At 52.9% G+C, this 20,636-nt stretch overlaps 1 protein-coding gene across 6 annotated transcripts in view; it reads left to right on the forward strand.

Annotated features, from left to right (window-relative positions):
- The window catches only part of MLPH (melanophilin), a 66,376-nt gene that overhangs the window by 37,806 nt on the left and 7,934 nt on the right, over positions 1–20,636 (forward strand). For 4 of the 6 annotated variants that reach the window (XR_012094343.1, XR_012094344.1, XM_073020162.1 and 1 more), the window contains exons 8-12: positions 1,546–1,685; positions 10,115–10,198; positions 15,895–16,080; positions 16,336–16,491; positions 18,067–18,159. Coding sequence is in view for 4 of the 6 variants with exons in the window: in XM_073020162.1 (XP_072876263.1) it covers positions 1,546–1,685; positions 10,115–10,198; positions 15,895–16,080; positions 16,336–16,491; positions 18,067–18,159 (659 nt within the window). In the remaining 2 variants the exon portion in view is untranslated. Of the gene's footprint in view, positions 1–1,545; positions 1,686–10,114; positions 10,199–15,894; positions 16,081–16,335; positions 16,492–18,066; positions 18,160–20,528 lie in introns of all 6 variants that reach the window. The other 2 variants (XM_073020165.1, XM_073020164.1) reach the window with 2 other exon arrangements.

Raw genomic sequence — 20,636 nt, forward strand, 5'->3', positions numbered from 1 at the left:
CTGAGAAACAACCCCAACACCCTGACCTATGCCTTCACACGGGCTGATTTGAAAGGCCTCTTCCTTTGGCGTGATTGTCCAGGACGTGCAGTCCCAACAAACGCCGTGGACACCTGCCCTCCCTGGGATGTGTGCTTCCCTGTAACTCTCAGAACTTCCAGCACAGGAGGTGGCCAGCCCACAGCTCCCTGCTGCTGGCCTGGGGTGGGACATGCAGGCCTCCCTGAAATGACTAGAACCACTGGAACTGGCCAACCATCCTGGTCTGGGCAGGATGGGCATCTGGGCATCGCCACCACTGGCCCACAGTCGGCTCAAGGCTGTTGATCAGGAGATCTTCAAGCACTGAGAACCTAGATCTGCTCGGCTTAACTTTATGTCAGTTTTGCTTTGAAATGAAATCCCCAAATCTCTGTCTTTTCTGGTAGCCTGAGGGTGTACGTACCGTGGGTCCAGGAGTTCAGATGTCCCATCAGAGCAGGAGCAAGTAAGATCACAGCAGCAGCCAGCTTCCCCTGGCCACAGTGAGTGGCTGCGTGCGAGAAGGCTGTCTACTCTCCAGCTTCCCTCTTCATTGTATTGAAGGGACCGTAATCTCATGGCCCTCATGCTAATGGGGACCTTGGAGGCTTTGAGAGGAAGGCAGGGTTCTACTTTCCCCAAAACAATGAATAAATGAATCTACTTTGGCCAAGCCACAGGATGCAGACCTGGACAGCAGTTTTGTTTCCTCTGTGATCTCAAGTCCTCTGAGCATGTGGACAGGAGGCAGTCTGGGGAGAGGCCAGGAGAGACCGCATCGTGCTGGGAGAGCTGCCTCGGAGTTAGGCAGTTCTGAGTTTGGAGCCACACACTGCCAGTCTGTTTCACTGGTTCTCACACACATTCTTTTTACACATCAGCCTCTCAAACGGGGAGTGTCTTACAGTGAATGCGGGAAGAAAGTCTTAGTGAATGTGGTAAGAAAGGGGTGTGCTTGAGTCTCACTGGCAGCACTGTCTCTCAATAGTGCAACATCCAATCTGCAAAGTCTGAGATTCAATGAGATATGCTGTGCTGTTAAAGCAAATTGCTTAACCTCTGTGCACCTCAGTTTCCTCATTGTACAAAAGGGGTTAATAATGTCTAACTCATCCCATTGTCATAGGGATTAAATGAGATGGCTGAACCTGTTTGACTACATAGCAAATTATCACAAACCTAAAATGTGACTTGAAACAACACAGTTATGATCTCATTGTGGAATCTGGTGTTATTTGCAATTTGAAATTGGGAATCATGTTACGTTTGCTTTGCAAACATGCAAAGTATGTCCACTCTTATCCCCACCAGCACTGCCAGGCAAGGGCTTCTTTTTTCCTGAAGATCTTTGTGGCCGTGGAATCTGTCCCATTCTTAGTGTGACTTTAGAACCTCAGCCCCATATCATGAACATCATTATGTCTTCATTTTCTTTGAGCTCTCATGTTTCTTCATTGGACTAAACACGTCCATCGGCTTTCAGCTTTTCACTCTAAGTAATTCAAACTCACTCTTGCTCCGAAGGGTCAAATGTCATCAGGAATGAGCAGCTGCCCCTGCAGTACTTGGCCGATGTGGACACCTCTGATGAGGAAAGCATCCGGGCTCACGTGATGGCCTCCCATCATTCCAAGCAAAGAGGCCGGGCATCCTCTGAGAGCCAGGTAACAGTGGCTGGAAAGATTTCTGTCTTGTCATTTCTTCAGGTGGAGTCTTTTTACTTCCACACCAAGTCACTTTAGAGAAATTGCAGCTCTTAATACTTTCAAACTATGAGATTGCACAAGCCTACTTAATGGAGATACATCATCACGGTATTTTTTATGGAAGTGAATTCACATAACAGAAAATTAACCATCTTAGTATGGCCATTCCCCAAAAATTAAAAATTGGGTTTCCCTATGATTCAGCAATTCCACTTCTTGGTATACACCCCAAAAAATTGAAAATAGGGACTGAAAAAGATATTTGCATCCCTGTATCCATATTAGCATTTGTAATAACCAAAAGATGGAAGCAACCCGAGCGTCCATTGACAGATGAATGGATAAAAAAATGCAGCATGTACACAGCACAGGGTATTATTCACCCCTAAAAAGGGAGGAAATGCTGACACATGCTAGACCATGGATGAACCTTGAGAACACTGTGCTAAGTGAAATAAACCAGTCATTCTGGACAGATACCATATGGTTCCATTTAATCTGAGGTTCTTAGTCAAATTCATAGAGACAGAAAACAGAATAGTAGTCAACAGGGGCTGGGGTCAGGGGGATGGGGAATTAGTGTTGAATGGGCAGAGTCTCCACTTTGCATGATGAAAGGAGTTCTGGAGATGGACAGTGGTGACAGTCATACAACAATGTGAATGTACTTAATACCTTGAAAATGGATAAAAGGGTAAAATTTTATATCTATTTTATAATTTAAAAATTTGAAAAAAGGAATATTTTATGGAATTTAGGGGAAAATAAATAATTTACGTCTTTCAAAAAATTTATTATTTATTTATTTATTTATTTTTAAGACGGAGTCTCCCTCTGTGGCCCAGGTTGGAGTGCGATAGTGTGATCCCAGCTCACTGCAACCTCTGCCTCCCGAGTTCAAATGATTCTCCCTCCTCAGCCTCCTGAGTAGCTAGGAATACAGGCATGCACCACCATACCTGGCTAATTTTTGCATTTTTAGTAGAGATAGGGTTTCACCTTGTTGGCCAGGCTAGTCCCAAACTCCAGACCTCAGGTGATCCCCCCACCTCAGCCTCCCAAAGTGCTGACATTACAGGTGTGAGCCACTCTGCCTGGCCAAAAAATTAACTTTTAAGGTGTACAATTCAGTGATAGTACATTTACAGTGTTGTGTAACCACCACCTCTCTCTAATTCCAAAACAACTTCACCCCCCAAAAAAATCCCACACCCATTAAGCAGTTATTCCCCAGTCTCCCTTGTCCCCAGCCTCTGACAACCACCAGTCTTCCTTCTGTCTCAGTGGATTTGTCTATTCTGGACATTTCATGGAAATGGACTCACAGAAGGACATCTGGCCTTTTGTCACGAGCTCCTTTCACCGAGCATAATGCTTCTGAGGTCCATCCATGCTGTAGCACATATGGGTGCTTCATTCCTTTTCATGAAAATATATATTTTATACTCGATCAAGTATTATATATTTTACAAGAGGAGGAAATAATCTGTCAGCTATGTGAAACCCTTAGCAGGCTGTATTATTATTATTTTTTTCAGATAGAGTCTTGCTCTGTTGCCCAGGCTGGAGTGCAGTGGAGCAATCTCGGCTCACTGCAACCTCCACCTCCTGGGTTCAAGCGATTCTCCCACCTCAGCTTCCTGAGTAGCTGGGATCACAGGCACCTGCCACCATGCCCGAATAATTTTGTATTTTTAGTAGAGATGGGGTTTCACCAGGCTGACCAGTCTGGTCTCAAACTCTTGACCTCCAGTTATCTGCCCGCCTCGACCTCCCAAAGCATTGGGATTACAGGTGTGAGCCACCATGCCCAGCCCCTTAGCAGGTTTTATATAGGCATCAAGAAACTCCACTCATAATACTTAACATCTGTTAAATTAGTAGAATCACTCACATTGTAGACATTAACTTATGAAATAATTCATCACAAGATTTAAGTGCTCTGAGTTCCGCTCGCTGCGTTTAAATGATTCTGTTGAGTTAGCTGATTTCAATTTGAGCAAGTTCATGTTGCTGGGGAAAAGGCAATATTGTTTCTTCTGAGAGCATTATGGCCACTAGATTCTTTAAGGCAATGAAAGACACAGGCTATTAATGTCTCTAATAGAGCTTTGACTCCAGCAATGTAATCACAGGATGGGGGCTGTTCTGTAACTGATGACTCTTGAGGCACGAAACCCAGAGAAGGGGAAGTGGGGCTGCTCTGAATGGAGATGGGAACCGCAGTTTCACCAAGGCTGGTCTCAGGCACATCTTCTGGTGCCTGGATGAGTGTAGGTCCAGCTCCTTGGGCATGGTGATGCCTGGTACAGAGCCCCTTCTCCCTCCTCCTGGGAGAGCTGGGGAAGGGAATGGCTCTGTAGAACTTCCCTTTGGGCCTGTGGGCTGTCAGGAGGGAGGCTGAGCGAAAGCTGAGCCTTGTCAGGAAAGGCCTGGAAGCAGCAGGGAGGCAGATGGTGCACAGCTGGGGTTCTCAAGGGGCAGGCGAGGTGGGCGGGGCACACAGAAGCTGCTCTGCAGGGTCCAGGGCTTCTCCAGCGCCCGGGCCCTTCGGTGCACAGATGGAGCATCACCCAACTCTTCAGCCACAGAGCTGCAGATTCCTCTCCCAAGGCCTTGGCCTACACTGTGGCAGTCACTAGACCAGCACTGGCTCAGGAGTGGGCAGCAAGGAGAAGTGTGCAGTGGGCCCCGGGCTTTTCTGAGCTCTCATTCAGCAGGAAATCTGTCCCGTGGCTGTTCGCACAGGGCCAAACCTTCGTGTGCATGATAGGTGGGGGGCTCCTCCAACCTCCTGTCACTTTGCTTCTGCACCCAGAGAAATGATCTGCCGTAAACAGGCACCAGAATTTCAAAAAGAGCCTTTCCTAGCGTAGCAATATGGGGAATCGCAGGTGTTTGGGTTCTAAAATTGGGCTAGTGTCCACGGGGCAGAAGTGCAGTTTCTGAATTCAGCATCTCTCCGGAGTCAGTGTCCTCGGCTGACTTTTTACTGTAGTGTCATCTGGAAGCTTCCTCAACCCTGGGTGGAAGTTTCTCCTGCACCAGCTTCCTTGAGGGCCTGCTTAGTCTCTGAAAGAAGCACCCTTGCCCCTGAGCATAGCCGGGCATGAAAGGCCCTGAGAAGGCCTGCATGGAGACTACTTATGGCCGCTTCACCCACTGGCCCCACAGTTCCTGAGGCATAGAACTCCTTTGATGTAACAGCAAGCAAGGCCCTGATGCAAGGAAGTGCCCTTTCACTCAGATCAGGGAGTCACTGGCTTGGGCCCTGCAGTTTCTGCATCCCAAGAGGACCTGGAAGCTGCAGGTGTGCCGAGCCCTGGCAGGGACTCAGAGCAGATCTGGTGCCGCAACATTCACGCCTCTACCACCTGCCTTCGCAGATCTAGTTCTGAAACATGGAATACGCACAAGTCGGGCAGAGCAACTTCATTACTCACAGACAGGCAGTGAGGTCCCCCAGGCTCAGGGAAGCTGCAGGGAGGGTAGGGTCTCGGCTGCAAGTGTCCTGTGTCATGCGGCCACTGGGGGACCCCGGAAAGCATTCCTCTCTTAGTCTTATACCCTGGGAAACTGGGATCACTGGGCCAAAGGATATCCAGTTCTAGAGCTCTAGACAGTCCAGACAGTTCTTCCTTGTATCAGAAAGTGGCTTTCTTGGCACATTCTACAGTTACTCTGAGAAAAGGGGAAGAACCGACTCAGCCAAGTCCATCCAGGGACCTGTGGCTGCAGGGGACAGTGGAGGACCAGGGTGGCCAGGATAGAGACATCTCTGGTGTGGCCAGGATAGAGACCTCCCCAGTGTGGCCAGGATAGAGACCTCCCCATTGTGGCCAGGATAGAGACCTCTTGGGTGTGGCCAGGATAGAGACCTCCCCAGTGTGGCCAGGATAGAGATATCTCTGGTGTGGCCAGGATAGAGACTTCTTGGGTGTGGCCAGGATAGAGACCTCTTGGGTGTGGCCAGGATAGAGACCTCCCCAGTGTGGCCAGGATAGAGACCTCTTGGGTGTGGCCAGGATAGAGACCTCCCCAGTGTGACCAAGATAGAGACCTCTTGGGTGAGGCCAGGATAGAGACCTCTTGGGTGTGGCCAGGATAGAGACCTCCCCAGTGTGGCCAGGATAGAGACCTCTTGGGTGTGGCCAGGATAGAGACCTCCCCAGCGTGACCAGGATAGAGACCTCTTGGGTGTGGCCAGGATAGAGACCTCCCCAGTGTGACCAAGATAGAGACCTCTTGGGTGAGGCCAGGATAGAGACCTCCCCAGTGTGGCCAGGATAGAGACCTCTTGGGTGTGGCCAGGATAGAGACCTCCCCAGCGTGACCAGGATAGAGACCTCTTGGGTGAGGCCAGGATAGAGACCTCCCCAGTGTGGCCAGGATAGAGACCTCTTGGGTGAGGCCAGGATAGAGACCTCTTGGGTGTGGCCAGGATAGAGACCTCCCCAGCGTGACCAGGATAGAGACCTCTTGGGTGTGGCCAGGATAGAGACCTCCCCAGTGTGGCCAGGATAGAGGCTTCTTGGGTGTGGCCAGGATAGAGACCTCCCCAGTGTGGCCAGGATAGAGACCTCTTGGATGTGGCCAGGATAGAGACCTCTTGGGTGTGGCCAGGATAGAGACCTCCCCAGTGTGGCCAGGATGGAGACCTCTTGGGTGTGGCCAGGATAGAGACCTCCCCAGTGTGACCAGGTGGAGACTCATGGCAGATCCTTGGCTGGCTGAGCATCTCCTAGCTTCCTAGTCTGAAGACAATGGGATGAAGAGGAGAATCAAGTTGTCTATTTTCAGTAAACCTTTAGTTTAGCAACTTTAGTAGCCTTTAGTAAAATACGTATCGTGGTATCCAGCCCCACTGAAATCAATTATCTTTTATACTTGCTTGGAATTATTCTCTAGTTCATGTTCGTATATCCTGCCTCTGGAATTGTTTCTCTTTATTTATTCCTATGAACTTGTATTTACTTTGTCAACCCTAAATAATGAGATTCAGAAAATATAAATAAGTATTAGTAAATCGAGTTTATCAGAACAAAAGCTTGAGAGTGGCCACCCGGAAACACAGACTCCAAACAAATAGGGCCCCAAGTGGACTAGTGAAGGTTTCACTTCTGTAGAAATGTTAGCAGGATCACATCCTTGCGGAGGAACAGTGACCTGGGGGGCCCTTATCTCCAATCCTGTTTGGTCTTAATTATTTATAGGGGGAAAAAAAAAGGTAGAAGTTTCAGCTATGAAACATGTCCTCTCAAGACTTAGAATTTAAAGTTCCAACAGCTTTGTTTGAATTATTTAATGTCACAACCTCAACGAATATTTCACTTAGATTGTTTCCCATGCATCTTTATGTGGAGGAAATTAAGCAACAGAAAGAAGCTCCAAACGCAGCAGCGATTCTGTACTTCAGAGAAAAAACCCAGACAGACTCTTAGAGGGCCTTTGTGAAGTGACTGCCATGGGACCCCAGGAGGAAGCCCTCTCAATCTGCCCATCAACCCCAAGACTCCCAGTCATGCCCTCAGAGCCTGAGCGTTCTCAGGAATCGTATTTTATCACGGCTCCTTTGAGGAGTCAGGCAGCTGTGCGTTGCCTGCCTTTGCATTTGTATTTACAGCCACAGCTTTCCAGATGAGGGGTAATCAGAAAAGACTCCCTGTAGATATTGCTCAAGCCCAGACAAGGCCCAAGATGGCATAAACGTGTGGTAGGAAGGAAGCTTCCAGGGGGCTGAGATGGGAGACGGGAGAGGAAACCACCCTGGCACGTACCCTCCGCCCTCTCACTCCCGAGGGCTGGCCGCGGGGCCATTCGTGCATGCTCAGGCTACAGACACGAACAGTTTCCCATAAAAGTGTCACCAGTGACACATTTTGTTGGTTTGTTTTAATCCCTAGCCAGTGTCTGTATTGCATTTGTAAACTTTAAACTTTGGTATTGTTGCGAATTGAAAGCACAAGGGGTTCATACCTAGTATTCCATCCGTATGTATCTAAGTAAAGTGATAATCCTGACAACTGGTGCCCATGCAGGGTCAGACACCCGGGTCTGAGTGACGCTACTCCCCCCAGAGCAGTTGCTACTCTTGGAGAAATTTAATTTTTTAAAAAACCCAAAATCTTTTCATTACCCAGAAAATCTCTCCATAAAGGTAGCAGAGAAAGAAGACAGTTTTATTCTTGAACAAGCATCAAACCAGAGTATGGCACATGCCCCAGGCAATCCGCTGAGAGATTGCAAAGACAGGAAGTGCTCTCAGTCCTTATGCAGCCCAGCAGACCCAGCCCATTCTACACAGTTCTCAGCACAAACCATTACCAGTCCTCACCAGTGAGAGGACCTGATGGCGCCTTTGATCGCAGTGTACGTCCTCGCTCCAGCATCATAACCGGAGACCACTGTGTTGGCTTTAACCAGAAGAAAAGCAACCTTCTCACACGTCTTTAAGATGGGAGCTAGTTTTGCAAACTGAAGCAAGGTGCCCACCCACGTTAGCCTCTTCACCCTCTCTTGGGGAGTGGGAGCTAGGGTTATCTCCAGGAATGTTTCCATTTCAAAAACATAGTTCCCAGGTGGAGTTGTGAGACTACAGAGAGGCTTTTTAGCCATTTTAAAGATTTAGATTTATTTGGAAAAAGCAGAGAAAGAAGCTCTGAAAGACAAGGGGGCAGTGAGAAGTCTCTTCTTTATTTTCTTTCTTTTTTTTTTTTTTTTTTTCTTGTCAGAGTCTTGCTCTTGACACCCAGGCTGGAGTGCAAAAGCATGATTTCAGCTCACTGCAACCTCCACCTCCCAGGTTCAAGCGGTTCTCCTGCCTCAGCCTCCCAAGTAGCTGGGATTACAGGCACCCGCCACCACACCTGGCTAATTTTTGTGTTTTAGTGGAGATGGGGTTTTGCCATGTTGGCCAGGCTGATCTCAAACTCCTGACCTGGTGATCTGCCCCCGCCCCCCTCAGCCTCCCAAAGTGCTGGGATTACAGGCATGAGCCGCCACAGCCGGCCTCTTCTCTATTTTCAGCAGGCAGAGTGAGCGCCTGATTTTTCCAGTGTGTTTGCATTTGCCCCCACACCACTTGGGCGCTCAGGAGTCGCCGAGGAGCTGCTGCATCTGGATGTGGGCTTGTCTGAAAGGGGCCTGGCGCTCCCGAAGCCGGGGTTGCATCATACTCATTGTGTCCATGCTGGTCACCTCCTCAGTGTGGGAGCCTGGACACAGCCAGGGCCTTGTCAGAAAGCAGCGTGCACTCACCCTGAGCTCACTTCCCACTCTTCCCTGCTGGCCTCTCCCTGGCTCCCTGCCGCCACCACCCACCTGTAGCTCCTGCCCACTTCCCGCAACCCCAACCTCCTCCATCCTGCTTCCAGTTTCTCCCCGTGTGCATTTTCCCCTCTCTTCCGCTCTGGATGTGACATTTCCCAGTGATGGTGTCAGGCACTGGCTGGGGAGCTGTTACCCTCTCCTGAGTCCGCATGTGTGCCAAGCCCACTCTTCCGGGAGACACAGGCTGTGTGCCCAGGGCTGTCTCCCCAGGGTATTGATCTCTGCTTCTGCAGATGCTCAACAGGACCAGAGGGTGACTCAGTTACTAGTGGCCACTCAAGGCGTGGGCCGAGGTCTAACCGAAATCCTGGTGTTGACATTTCTCAGCCAATCATGTCCTTCGGGGAGATTTGCCCACTCAAAGCCCTTGGTGCTGTGATGATTCAACTAATTACCAACCAAACAATACAGAAGCATCTTAACACTCCACAGCACCACTTCCCTCTTTTAAAGCCAGGTGAGCTGTAAATGAGATAATGGCAGGAAAGATGCATCTGCTGAGCGAGGAAAAAAACTAGAAAATTGATTTCTCATGTCTCAGTCTGGGAGCTAATAGACTTTGGGTGACTCAAGAGTCTGGTGACTCAAGGGATGAGGAAGTCGTACCTCTGGTCCCTTTACGTTGTCACCTGAAGTGCCTTGCCTCCTAGCCTACTAGTGACCCAAGGCTCTTGCTAGTTTGATCACTGTAGCGTAATTAACTGATATCTTCCTGTGCTGCTCAGTACCGGCAGTGACAGTGGCTGTCCACACTAATGACAACATCACAGCCTTCCAGGTTCAGCTCCTTGTCCTGCTGGACTTGGCTCCTCTCCTGCCACTTTCACTGTCCCACTCTCCGCTCTTGGTTCTGCTCTAACATTTTGCTTGGTGTTCCAGAACTCGTGGTGTCAGAAATGGGTTTCACAGTTAACCTTCCCAGGCCATGTCATGGGTGGTGGCCTTAGCTCTCCTTCTACTTCTTGGGAATTCGGTGCTTCTGAGGTGGTGGGTGCCAGTGTCTTGCTGGTGGGAGTGCGCTGGGTCCTCTGCCCACTGTTTCTCTCCTTCTGCTACAGATCTTTGAGTTGAATAAGCGTATTTCAGCTGTGGAACGCCTGCTGACCTACCTGGAGAACACAGTTTTGCCTCCCTTGGCCAAGGTAACACCAGGGGCTGGGCAAGGAGAAAGGGCCCCCACAGCTCCTTAAAGGAGACTGAGGTGTGACATGGGCTTTTGGGAGAAGAGTTTTTTGAGATTTTGCTGTTTGTAAGCTTAAGTTCTGTGTGCAGTTCTCAGAGAGTCAGGAGGTTCCCACCATGTAGCCTGAGTGAAGTCGTCTGTCCCATCCAGGCCTGCCACCACCCCTCATGCCCAGAGCTTGAATGAGAGAGAACTTGGAGGGCACACAGGTGTAACAGCCTTCCCAGGGGACATAACTGGAGATGAGAGGAAACTTTCTTGGCCCTACAGCCTCTGAGATCTAGGCACCAAAGCAGGGTGGAGTCTCCTTCCGCACCATGTTTGTGAATGTATCATCAGCACAGCTTAGTCTGCTATATGCTGCTATAACAAAATACCACAGACTGGGTAATTTATAATTAGCAGAAATGTATTTGGCTCATGGTTCTGGAGACTGGGAAGTCTAGGATCGGGGGTGGCATCTGGTGAGGGCCTTGTTGCTGTGTCACCACATGGCACATGGTGACAGAGGGCAGGAGAGTCAGAAAGCAAGACGGAACTGAACTTGCTTTTACAACAACCACCCTGGAATGAATAACAAATTCATTCTTTCAATAATGATATTAATCCATTTATGAAGGCAGAGCCCTCATGACCTAATCACCTCTCGAAGGTCCCACCTCTCAACACTATTGCACCGGGGATTGAGTTCCCAACACATGAACTTTAGGGGACACATTCAAACCAGAGCAGCACACCAAGACAACCTGATGGGGAGTAAGTAAAACAAACCATGGCCTGCTGCAGGAGTGTGCGTGCATATGTGTGTGTGTGTGTGTGTGTGTGTGTGCTTTTGTGGCTGAGAGACAGGCAGACAGACAGCCGGGGGTGCAGAGGGAGTGGGAGACCCAGTCCTCCATTCTAGCTGAGTCACAGCCACACATCTAGCACCTGGGCACCGAGATAAGGAGATTTAGAAAATATGATTAAGTATTGAGTTTCTTTGACCACAAAGTTTGAGGATAGCCTTCTGGGCCACACAGACTCCAAAAGAAAGGGGTCAGCACTCCAAAGTGGAGAATTTAAAGTTTCACTTATAGAGGCAGAAACAGAGAAGTTTCTCAGTGTTGCAGCATTTTCCATACAAGGCCTGTAATTGCACTGTAGCAATTCAATAAGTTACAGCTTACTAATTCGGGGAAGATTGCTTTAACACTCCATGAGTAGGGGTAATGATCTTTAGAGAGATCTCATCTCTGGCACCACTCTGTCTTTCCTAATCGTCTACAGGGAAAAGCAGAAACTGAAGCTCCATGCTACTTGACTCAGGCCACATAGCCACATCGCTCTCAACGTTCCCAATCATTTGAAGTTCCCGCAGCTTTAAGTTTGAATGATTTACCGCAGGACACTCCTGTAGCACCCTAGGTTTGCAGCTGCTCTTTTTTGTTGGGGCCAGGGCTCCAGAGAAACAGATTTGGGTGAAGCTCAGGCTGAGGACATGAGACCAAGTGGGAAGCAGAGCACACAGGCCCCAAGTTAGACCCCAAGGGCTATGCCAGCACAGGCTCTGACCCCAGCCAGAGCGGAGGGAGATTCAAGCCCAGCCCACATGCCATGTGTCCAGCAGGGACCATAGCTGCCTTTATCTGTAAGGGGATGGGTTACTGTGCTCTGTGCTTTAGAGGTGGCTAGGGCTAGGCTGACCATGTGCCATCATTTCATTTAATCCTGCAGTACCCCTGCAAGGTAGACATTTCTTTCCCTCATTTATAGATGAAGAAACTGAGGCCCAGGCTCTCATGAGTGAGACTCAGCCCATCACTGGCTGGAGAGCACCAGCTGAAAGCACAGGGAGGTTGGGGAGAGCGTTGCTTCCCGCGGGATGCCTCTAGAAGGGCCCTCACCTGCACTGGAGTCAGAGTGGCCCCAACGCAAGCTCCAGAGCCCCATCGGACCCCATGGCCCATATCAAACCATTCAGCCCCCAGGCCGCCCCCAGCCTCCTGCTATACACTGACCCAGGTCCCACTTGGGCCTCAGCTCTGCGTCTCAGGTAGACACTGGAGATCTGTCACTCACCTCCTTTACCCCTTCCCTGCCCAACTCCTTCCCCACCCTGCTGAGCCTTCGGCAGCACTTGGGACCCGCCGTCTGATAGCCTGCCTGGCCCTAACTCCAGCCCACCCAGAAACGAGTTACCCTTGCAGAGGGAAAGGGCGGCCACCATTGCCGTGGCTCTTGCTGGTAGCTCCTGGCTTTGGCCTTTTGCTCATACAAATCTCAGCCCAGGGACTAGTAAGTCAGAAGTAACAGACTCCACATGGGACCTGCACTGCCCATACACTCCCCGCGAGGGGACGCTGCTTTCAGGAATGGCCCTCTGGGCCGTCAAGGAGCTGGACCTGAGAGGCAGCCAAGCCCTCCACCTTGAGGGGGCTGGATCTAGGGTGGCCAGTGTCCTGTTAGGGGCTCTCAGGGCTTGCACCTGGAAATTCCTGGCAAACAAGGACAAGTTAGTCACCCTGGCTGTGTCCCATCATGCTGGTTCAGGTCCCTGTCACACACGTATGTTGTCATGTGTTTTCCACACATACATGTGTATACGTGTGCATGTGTTGTGTGTGTAGGTTTGTGTGTGTGAGTTTATTTACTGGCTTACAAAGTGAAGACAATCCCTGCACCCCTCTCCCAGGCATCCGCCGGCTTCCACCCCCACACCCCGTCGCTCTGCTGCGACCCGCCTGATGGGTGCTGGGCTTCCGTTTCTCACGGGGATTCTGCAGTGGCTCAGCCCCGTGCACTCTGGGACAAAGTCCAGCTCATATCAGACCCAGCGGCGTTTACAGGCTGAATGTCACTCCCAATCTTTCCACCGAGGGCCTCTGTGATGTGGGGCTTTGTCAGGAAAGTGGAGCCTCATGGAAAAGCATCCCGGCTAAAACATACGGCTTATTCATTGACTGAATCTAATTATCCCCCTGGTGTTCGTCTGTGAGACCCCAGGCAGCCAGCCTTGTCGATCTGTCTCAATAGGCTTCGTCCAAATAGAAAATTAGATGATCGTGCGTCGTATCCTCAGCTTGATGGGTGAGGGAGGGATCGATGCCACCCAGGGGCACCGTCGGCTGTGAGCAACTTCCTGGTGGAGGCGCCTGCCCTCCCTCCCTCCCAGTCCTCCAGTGTCAGTGGAGGTGACGGCTCCCAAAGGAAGGGATGAAGGGTGGCACTAAAATTCCCCAGGTGGCATCTCTGGGCGGCCCTCACCTCACATGTCAAAGTCGACTTCATGGGGCCAGGGGAAAGCCCTCGGAATGTGGGATGGCTGAGTGAACGGACAGGTACACGGGCAGACAAGTGAATGGGCGCCGTCTTCCTGGCCATGTTGCTAACTTGTGTGACTTCATCACCTGGGAAGAGTCGGGAGACACAGGGAGCCACTCTGCTCCCAGTGCCGGCCCCTGACGGTGGGAAGGTGGCCATGAACAAAGTCAACAAAAACGCGGGCCTCATGGGGTTTGCATTCCATTCAGGGGAGGCAGGAAACACGCAACTGCAGGAACATCAAGTTTCCCCCAGGAGGGCAGGGCCTGCGTCTGCTGAAGGGAACTCAGCATAGACAGGTCACAGGGAAAAGGCCAACAACGTGTTACCGTGCACATGAACACGGGGGTCCTGTGAACGTGGGACTCAAAGCAGGGACAGATGACTGAGGTTTACACCCAAGGTGACAGGACGGATGGGGCTTGGGGCTTCCTGAGGGGTTGCAGTGGTGACAAGGTCACGGGAGGGGGAGGGGAGGAAGGGCTCTGGTTATGGAGATAAAAATCTCTCAGGTAACCAGGAGCTTCCCTTGAAGAATCGGCAGCAGCCCGTGCTGGCGGCGTCTCCGTCTGACGTGTCAGTGTCAGCTGTCAGTGTCATTTTAAGACCGCTGGAGGGGGTCTCAGAGAAAGCCCGTCTGTCTGGTGTTCAGCTCACCCCTATAGCTTTCCTCCACAGACAAAATCCACCCCCCCAAACACACACAAAGACAGGTTTTCTGAGCGATCCCATCTGCAACTTCTCTGAATAAACAGCTGGAAATACGTCCCAGAAGTCCATTCTGGGGTGGTGTATTTTGGTTTCCTTCACCAACCAACAAGTGGAACACAGGTCAGGAGATGGAGGAAGGTAGAGAAAAATAAGTCAAGGCAGAAAGTCTTTGGGGTGAGGGTGGCATTTCAACCAGGACAGTCAGGGCGCCCCACTGAGCGTGAGATTTGCCCAAAGAGCTGGCAGAGGTGCCGCCGTGTGGCTATCTAAGATCAAGTGTTGCAGCCCCTCCTAAGGTCCCAAGGAGGGAGCCGCTGCGGGAGACAGCCTGGCCGAGACGGGCAAGGCAGGGGCAGGCGGGGGAGCAGAGGCTGGAGCTGGACGTAGTGGCAGAGTCAGACAGAATGGAGCCTCCCAGGCCATGGTCCAGGCTCTGCCTTTTCCCGTGGAAGGGATGGGGAGGCTTGAGCAGAAGACAGCTGGCTGAGGGCACAGGGGTTGCTCTGGCCGTCCTCCTGAGAACAGGTTGTGGAGGTGGGAGTGAGACAGCAGGGCCGGCTGGGAGAAGGTGGTGGTCGAACCGGATCGCAGCAAAGGTGGTGCGAGGCAGTCCGATCCCGGGGGCCTTGCAAAGACAGAGCCAACAGGAATGGATATTTGGAACGAGAGAAAAAGAGGAGTCAGGATGTCTGCAAGGTTCTTGGCCTAAGCAAGCTTTAAAGAGTGGAGCTGCCTTAGCCAAACTGAGCGACGCTTTAAATCTCACCGCCTACCTTAGTACAGTGTTAGCTATAAGAGGCAATTGGGATAATTTTGTGTTTTTATCACATAACTCTGTTACCTTCTGAGAGCTGGCGCCTAAAACTCTTCATGAAAGGCCAGCATCCACAACAGACAAAGCCTGCCCTTAACCTCCCTGCCTCCTGCCCACAGACAAGGTGGCCAGTGGAACTAGACCCTTTAAGGATTTTATATAGATTATTGAACTGAGTTTGTATGAGAACTTGCAGGTTAGATACTGCTGTCATTACCATTTTAAAGCTGAGGGAACTGTGACGCAGAGGGGTTGAGTGACCTGCCGAAGGGCACACGGCCTGATGGGGAACCACAAGGGAACTCGCAGTCCAGTGGCTGGTTTTATGTGATCAGGAGCCGTGTGCCACAGAGGAGTGTCCCACAGCAGCTGCTAAATGAATCCTTGGTCAGAGCGTGGGAAGATTCCAGCCCCTAGAGCTGGACCTGACCAAGGCTGTCTGTGTATTTCCCTGAGAGAGAGTGGGCAGAGATCTGTGAGTCCACACCCCTCTCTCCCCATCCCTAAAGTGAAGACATCAGCCTGGAATAAACAAGAGGCACCCTTAAATGAAAGGGATGAGAAGGGAAAAAAACAGTGGGTCTTAGATAGCCAGGAGTGGTGGCCAGCTTTCCCTGGGAGCCCCCAGCCCTGCAGAGCCTGCTTCTGGGGTCTGGGACTGGGCCCCAGTGGGGCACGTTGGACAAGCCAGCATGGAGAAGGGAGGCAGCTGAGCTCAGCAGAAACCCTAGGTGTGCTGGGCCCAGGCCCATCTCCCAGAGCCAGCCCTGGAGCTCCACGGCTCCAGATGACTAGCCGAATCCAAGCCCACTGGCCTGTTCTGTCAGGGTCTAGGTGCTGGAGTGTGCACGGAGGCTGATGTAGAGGAGGAGACCCTGAGGAAGAAGCTGGAGGAGCTGACCAGCAACGTCAGTGACCAGGGGACCTCGTCCGAGGAGGAGGAGGCCAAGGATGAAAAGGCAGAGCCTGACAGGGGCAAATCAGTTGGGGCTGTCCCCCAGGCGGACCCAGAGGTGAGACTACTCCCCAGGGGTCTCAGCAGGACCCTGTAGAGGTAGGGGCAGGGATGGACAGTCCCAGCTGGCCACTGCCCTCCCCAGGGAGGTAGCCACCCACAGGGGCACACCAAGGGCCCTTGATGGGTTCTGCAGCTGTGAAACCAGCTCCCAGGATTCAGAGAGGAGAGCAACGTCATGGCAAGTCCCCATCTGGGTGAGACCCCGCACTCCCTCCTGCTGCCGGTCAGCCTCTGTCCTTCTCTTTCATAGGTGAGCGTGGCTGCCCATCAAACCAACAGACAGGAAAAGAGCTCCCAGGGCCCTGGGGACCCCGTCCAGCACAACAGGACCACAGATGAGGAGCTGTCGGAGCTGGAGGACAGAGTGGCAGTGACGGCCTCAGAAGTCCAGCAGGCAGAGAGCGAGGTAGTCCAGAAGGCACAGGGGAGCACTGGGTTCCGCAAACACAGATGGTGACCACACCCAAGCATTGAACATCTGACAGCTCTAACCATCTGACAGCTCACATCGGGCCCTCCCCATTGACCCAGCATGCACAGCTCTGAAGGCCAAGCATGATCCTGGGGGTTTCTGTGGGACTCACCTGGCTCACCACCCACTGAGCCTTCCACCCCTTCCCTTTTTCCTGTTCAACTTGGTGAGGTACAGGCAGGGTTTCCACCAAGAAAAAGGTGATGAACACACAATCCCTGACCAGGATGGGGACCTAGAAGCAGGCCTGGAATTTAGGAGAGCCCCAGACCTCAGCACTGGACTCTGTCCCGAGGGCCATCTGTGAGTCTGAGTTGTGGCTGCAGAGCTTGAATCTGGGTCTGGAACCTATCAATAGTGCACAGAAGTCAAAGGGCAGAGTCAAAGCATTCAGGCCTCCCAGGGACAGCCGAGGTGACTTGGGCATGCTCTGTCCTCCCTGGAGACCTACAGAGAGGAGAAGTTCTGCCCCTCAGACTGTGGGGACAGCCAGCCCCCACGACCCGCCTCCACTTCCCTTCTCATCAGCAGGTGTCTGTCACTCCCTGAGGACAAAGAGCATGTCCCCTAGAGCTGTTCAAGGGGAGCGAGTCAGGCTCTGGACTTTCCCTTCATGTTTTCCTTCTTGCTTTGCAAATAAATGTAGCCCACATTGTGTAGGTCACGGAAGATCCAGCTGCGAGTGTCTTAGACCAAGGCCCCTGCCTTCCTGCAGCTTGTTTTTAGTGGAAGGAGATAAACAGCAAACAAACAAACATGATCCTTTGGGTTCATGAAAGGTGTGATTAAGACAGTCAGTGAAGATGAGCCCCTAGAGTGCTCGGGTCAGGACGGATACTAGGAAAATAAGCCAACCTGGCAAATCCAGGGGACAGGAGTCCGGGTGGAGGCAGCAGCGTGTGCCAAAGCCCTGGGGTGGTGGTGAGCTTGGTGCGTGCAGGGATTAGCCGTGAAACCTGAGACTGGGTCAGAGTGATGAAGGGAGAGTGTGAGGAGGGTGGACGGCAAAGGCCCCTGGGGGCCACCGGAAGGATCTGAATAGGGGGTGATGGGGCCTGGTTCTAATTTCCAGAAGCTGCCCCTGGCTGCTGTGGGAGGAGGGGCCTAAGGAGGGAGGAGTGGAAGGGGGGCTGGGCAAGGATGATGCCAGTGGGGGTGGCTGACTGCTAGGTGAAGAGTAGCCACTACTGTCCTTGCTAGTCACGGCCCCTCCTCCAGTCCCTCATGGGAGCCAGACTCCCTGAGACTCCAGAAAACACCCCCCATCCTGCCTTCCTCCTGCCTGGGTGACTCACAAGGAACACCCCCTTCTCACCAACCATGGAAGACAAACACCAAGGGGACCACCAAGACGGGCATGTGACTGGGACGCCAATCTTAAGGGAAAACACAAGTAAAATTGGCTCCAGGAGTGAGCTGGGGGCAGCTGCTCTTCCTGTCCATGACTTTGAGGTGGGACCTCGAGCGTCTGTCTGAGGGGCCGTCTGTCTGTCTGCTGTCGTCTCGCAGGTTTCAGACATCGAATCCAGGATTGCAGCCCTGAGGGCCGCGGGGCTCACGGTGAAGCCTTCGGGAAAGCCCCGGAGGAAGTCAAACCTCCCGGTGAGTGGGGCACAGTGGTGAGTGGGGGGACAGTGGTAAGTGGGGGGACAGTGGTGAGTGGAGGGACAGTGGTGAGTGGGGCACAGTGGTGAGTGGGGCACAGTGGTGAGTGGGGGGACGGTGGTAAGTGGGGGGGACAGTGGTGAGTGGGGGGATGGTGGTAAGTGGGGGAGACAGTGGTGAGTGGGGGGACAGTGGTGAGTGGGGCACAGTGGTGAGTGGGGGGATGGTGGTAAGTGGGGGGGACAGTGGTGAGTGGGGGGACAGTGGTGAGTGGGGCACAGTGTTGAGTGGGGCACAGTGGTGAGTGGGGGGACGGTGGTGAGTGGGGGGATGGTGGTGAGTGGGGGGACAGTGGTGAGTGGGGGGGACAGTGGTGAGTGGGGGGACGGTGGTAAGTGGGGGGGACAGTGGTGAGTGGGGGGACAGTGGTGAGTGGGGCACAGTGGTGAGTGGGGGGACGGTGGTGAGTGGTGGGACGGTGGTGAGTGGGGGGACAGTGGTGAGTGGGGGGACAGTGGTGAGTGGGGGAACAGTGGTGAGTGGGGAGGGACAGTGGTGAGTGGGGGGCAGTGGTGAGTGGGGGGACGGTGGTGAATGGGGCACAGTGGTGAGTGGGGGGACAGTGGTGAGTGGGGCACAGTGGTGAGTGGGGGGACGGTGGTAAGGGGGGGACAGTGGTGAGTGGGGAGGGACAGTGGTGAGTAGGGGGGACAGTGGTGAGTGGGGGGACAGTGGTGAGTGGGGGGACAGTGGTAAGTAGGGGGACAGTGGTGAGTGGGGAGGGACAGTGGTGAGTGGGGGAACAGTGGTGAGTGGGGGGGACAGTGGTGAGTAGGGGCACAGTGGTGAGTGGGGGGACGGTGGTAAGTAGGGGGACAGTGGTGAGTGGGGAGGGACAGTGGTGAGTGGGGGGACAGTGGTGAGTGGGGGGACAGTGGTGAGTGGGGAGGGACAGTGGTGAGTGGGGAGGGACAGTGGTGAGTGGGGGAACAGTGGTGAGTGGGGGGACAGTGGTGAGTGGGGGTAGCAGTGGTGAGTGGGGGGGCAGTGGTGAGTGGGGGGGACAGTGGTGAGTGGGGAGGGACAGTGGTGAGTGGGGGAACAGTGGTGAGTGGGGGGCAGTGGTGAGTGGGGGGACGGTGGTGAGTGGGGGGACGGTGGTGAGTGGGGGGAACAGTGGTGAGTGGGGGAACAGTGGTGAGTGGGGGGGACAGTGGTGAGTGGGGGTAGCAGTGGTGAGTGGGGGGGCAGTGGTGAGTGGGGGGGCAGTGGTGAGTGGGGGGGACAGTGGTGAGTGGGGGGAGAGTGGTGAGTGGGGGGAGAGTGTTGAGTGGGGGGAGAGTGGTGAGTGGGGGGCACAGTGGTGAGTGGGGGGACAGTGGTGAGTGGGGGGGACAGTGGTGAGTGGGGCACAGTGGTGAGTGGGGAGAGAGTGGTGAGTGGGGACAGTGGTGAGTGGGGGGACAATAGTGAGTGGGGCACTGTGGTATGTGGGGGGGGACAGTGGTACGTGGGGACAGTGGTAACTGGGGTGTAGCAGGACAAGCCACAGACAAAACCCCTCAGACACCGAGTTAAAGAAGGAAGGGCTTTATTCGGCTTGGAGCTTCGGCAAGACTCACGAATCCAACAACCTAGCTCCCCGAGTGAGCAATTCCTGTCCCTTTTGAGGGCTCACAACTCTAAGAGGTTCCGTGTGAGAGGGTCGTGATCGATCGAGCAAGCAGGGGGTACATGACTGGGGGCTGCATGCACCGGTAATCAGATCAGAACAGAACAGGACAGGGATTTTCACAACGCGTTTCCATACAATGTCTGGAATCTATAGATAACATAACCGGTTAGGTCAGGTGTCTATCTTTAACCAGGCTCAGGGCACAGCGCTGGGCTGTGGATTTCATTTCTGCCTTTTAGTTTTTACTTCTTTCTTTGGAGGCAGAAATTGGGCATAAGACAATATGAGGGGTGGTCTCCTCCCTTAGGGGGACAGTGGTGAGTGGGGACAGTGGTGAGTGGGGACAGTGGCGAGTGGGGACAGTGGTGAGTGGGGGCACAGTGGTGAGTGGGGGCAGTGGTGAGTGGGGACAGTGGTGAGTGGGGACAGTGGTGAGTGGACACAGTGGTGAGTGGGGGCAGTGGTGAGTCGGGGCACAGTGGTGAGTGAGGGGGACACAGCAACCTCAGTTGAGTTGGTGCCCCCCGAGGCCTCCCCACAGCACACATGCCACTGGGGTCTGACAGCAGGATCCTGGCCCCCTCACCTCCCTTCCCGTGAACATCCGGCCCGAGTTTCCTCATAGCCAGTTACTCAACTGTACCTTTGTTGGGGTTCATTTTTGTTTATTATTTGTTGTTTCTACCAAAAGCTCTTTATGAGGGGACTCTGAGCCCTGCTCTGAGGATCTGAAAGGCACACACACTCACAGTGTGAAATCCAAAAGGAGCCACCTGAATCACATTGCCTCTTATTGAAA

This window comes from Chlorocebus sabaeus, chromosome 10 (assembly GCF_047675955.1).
Source record: "Chlorocebus sabaeus isolate Y175 chromosome 10, mChlSab1.0.hap1, whole genome shotgun sequence".
Lineage (NCBI taxonomy): Eukaryota > Metazoa > Chordata > Mammalia > Primates > Cercopithecidae > Chlorocebus > Chlorocebus sabaeus.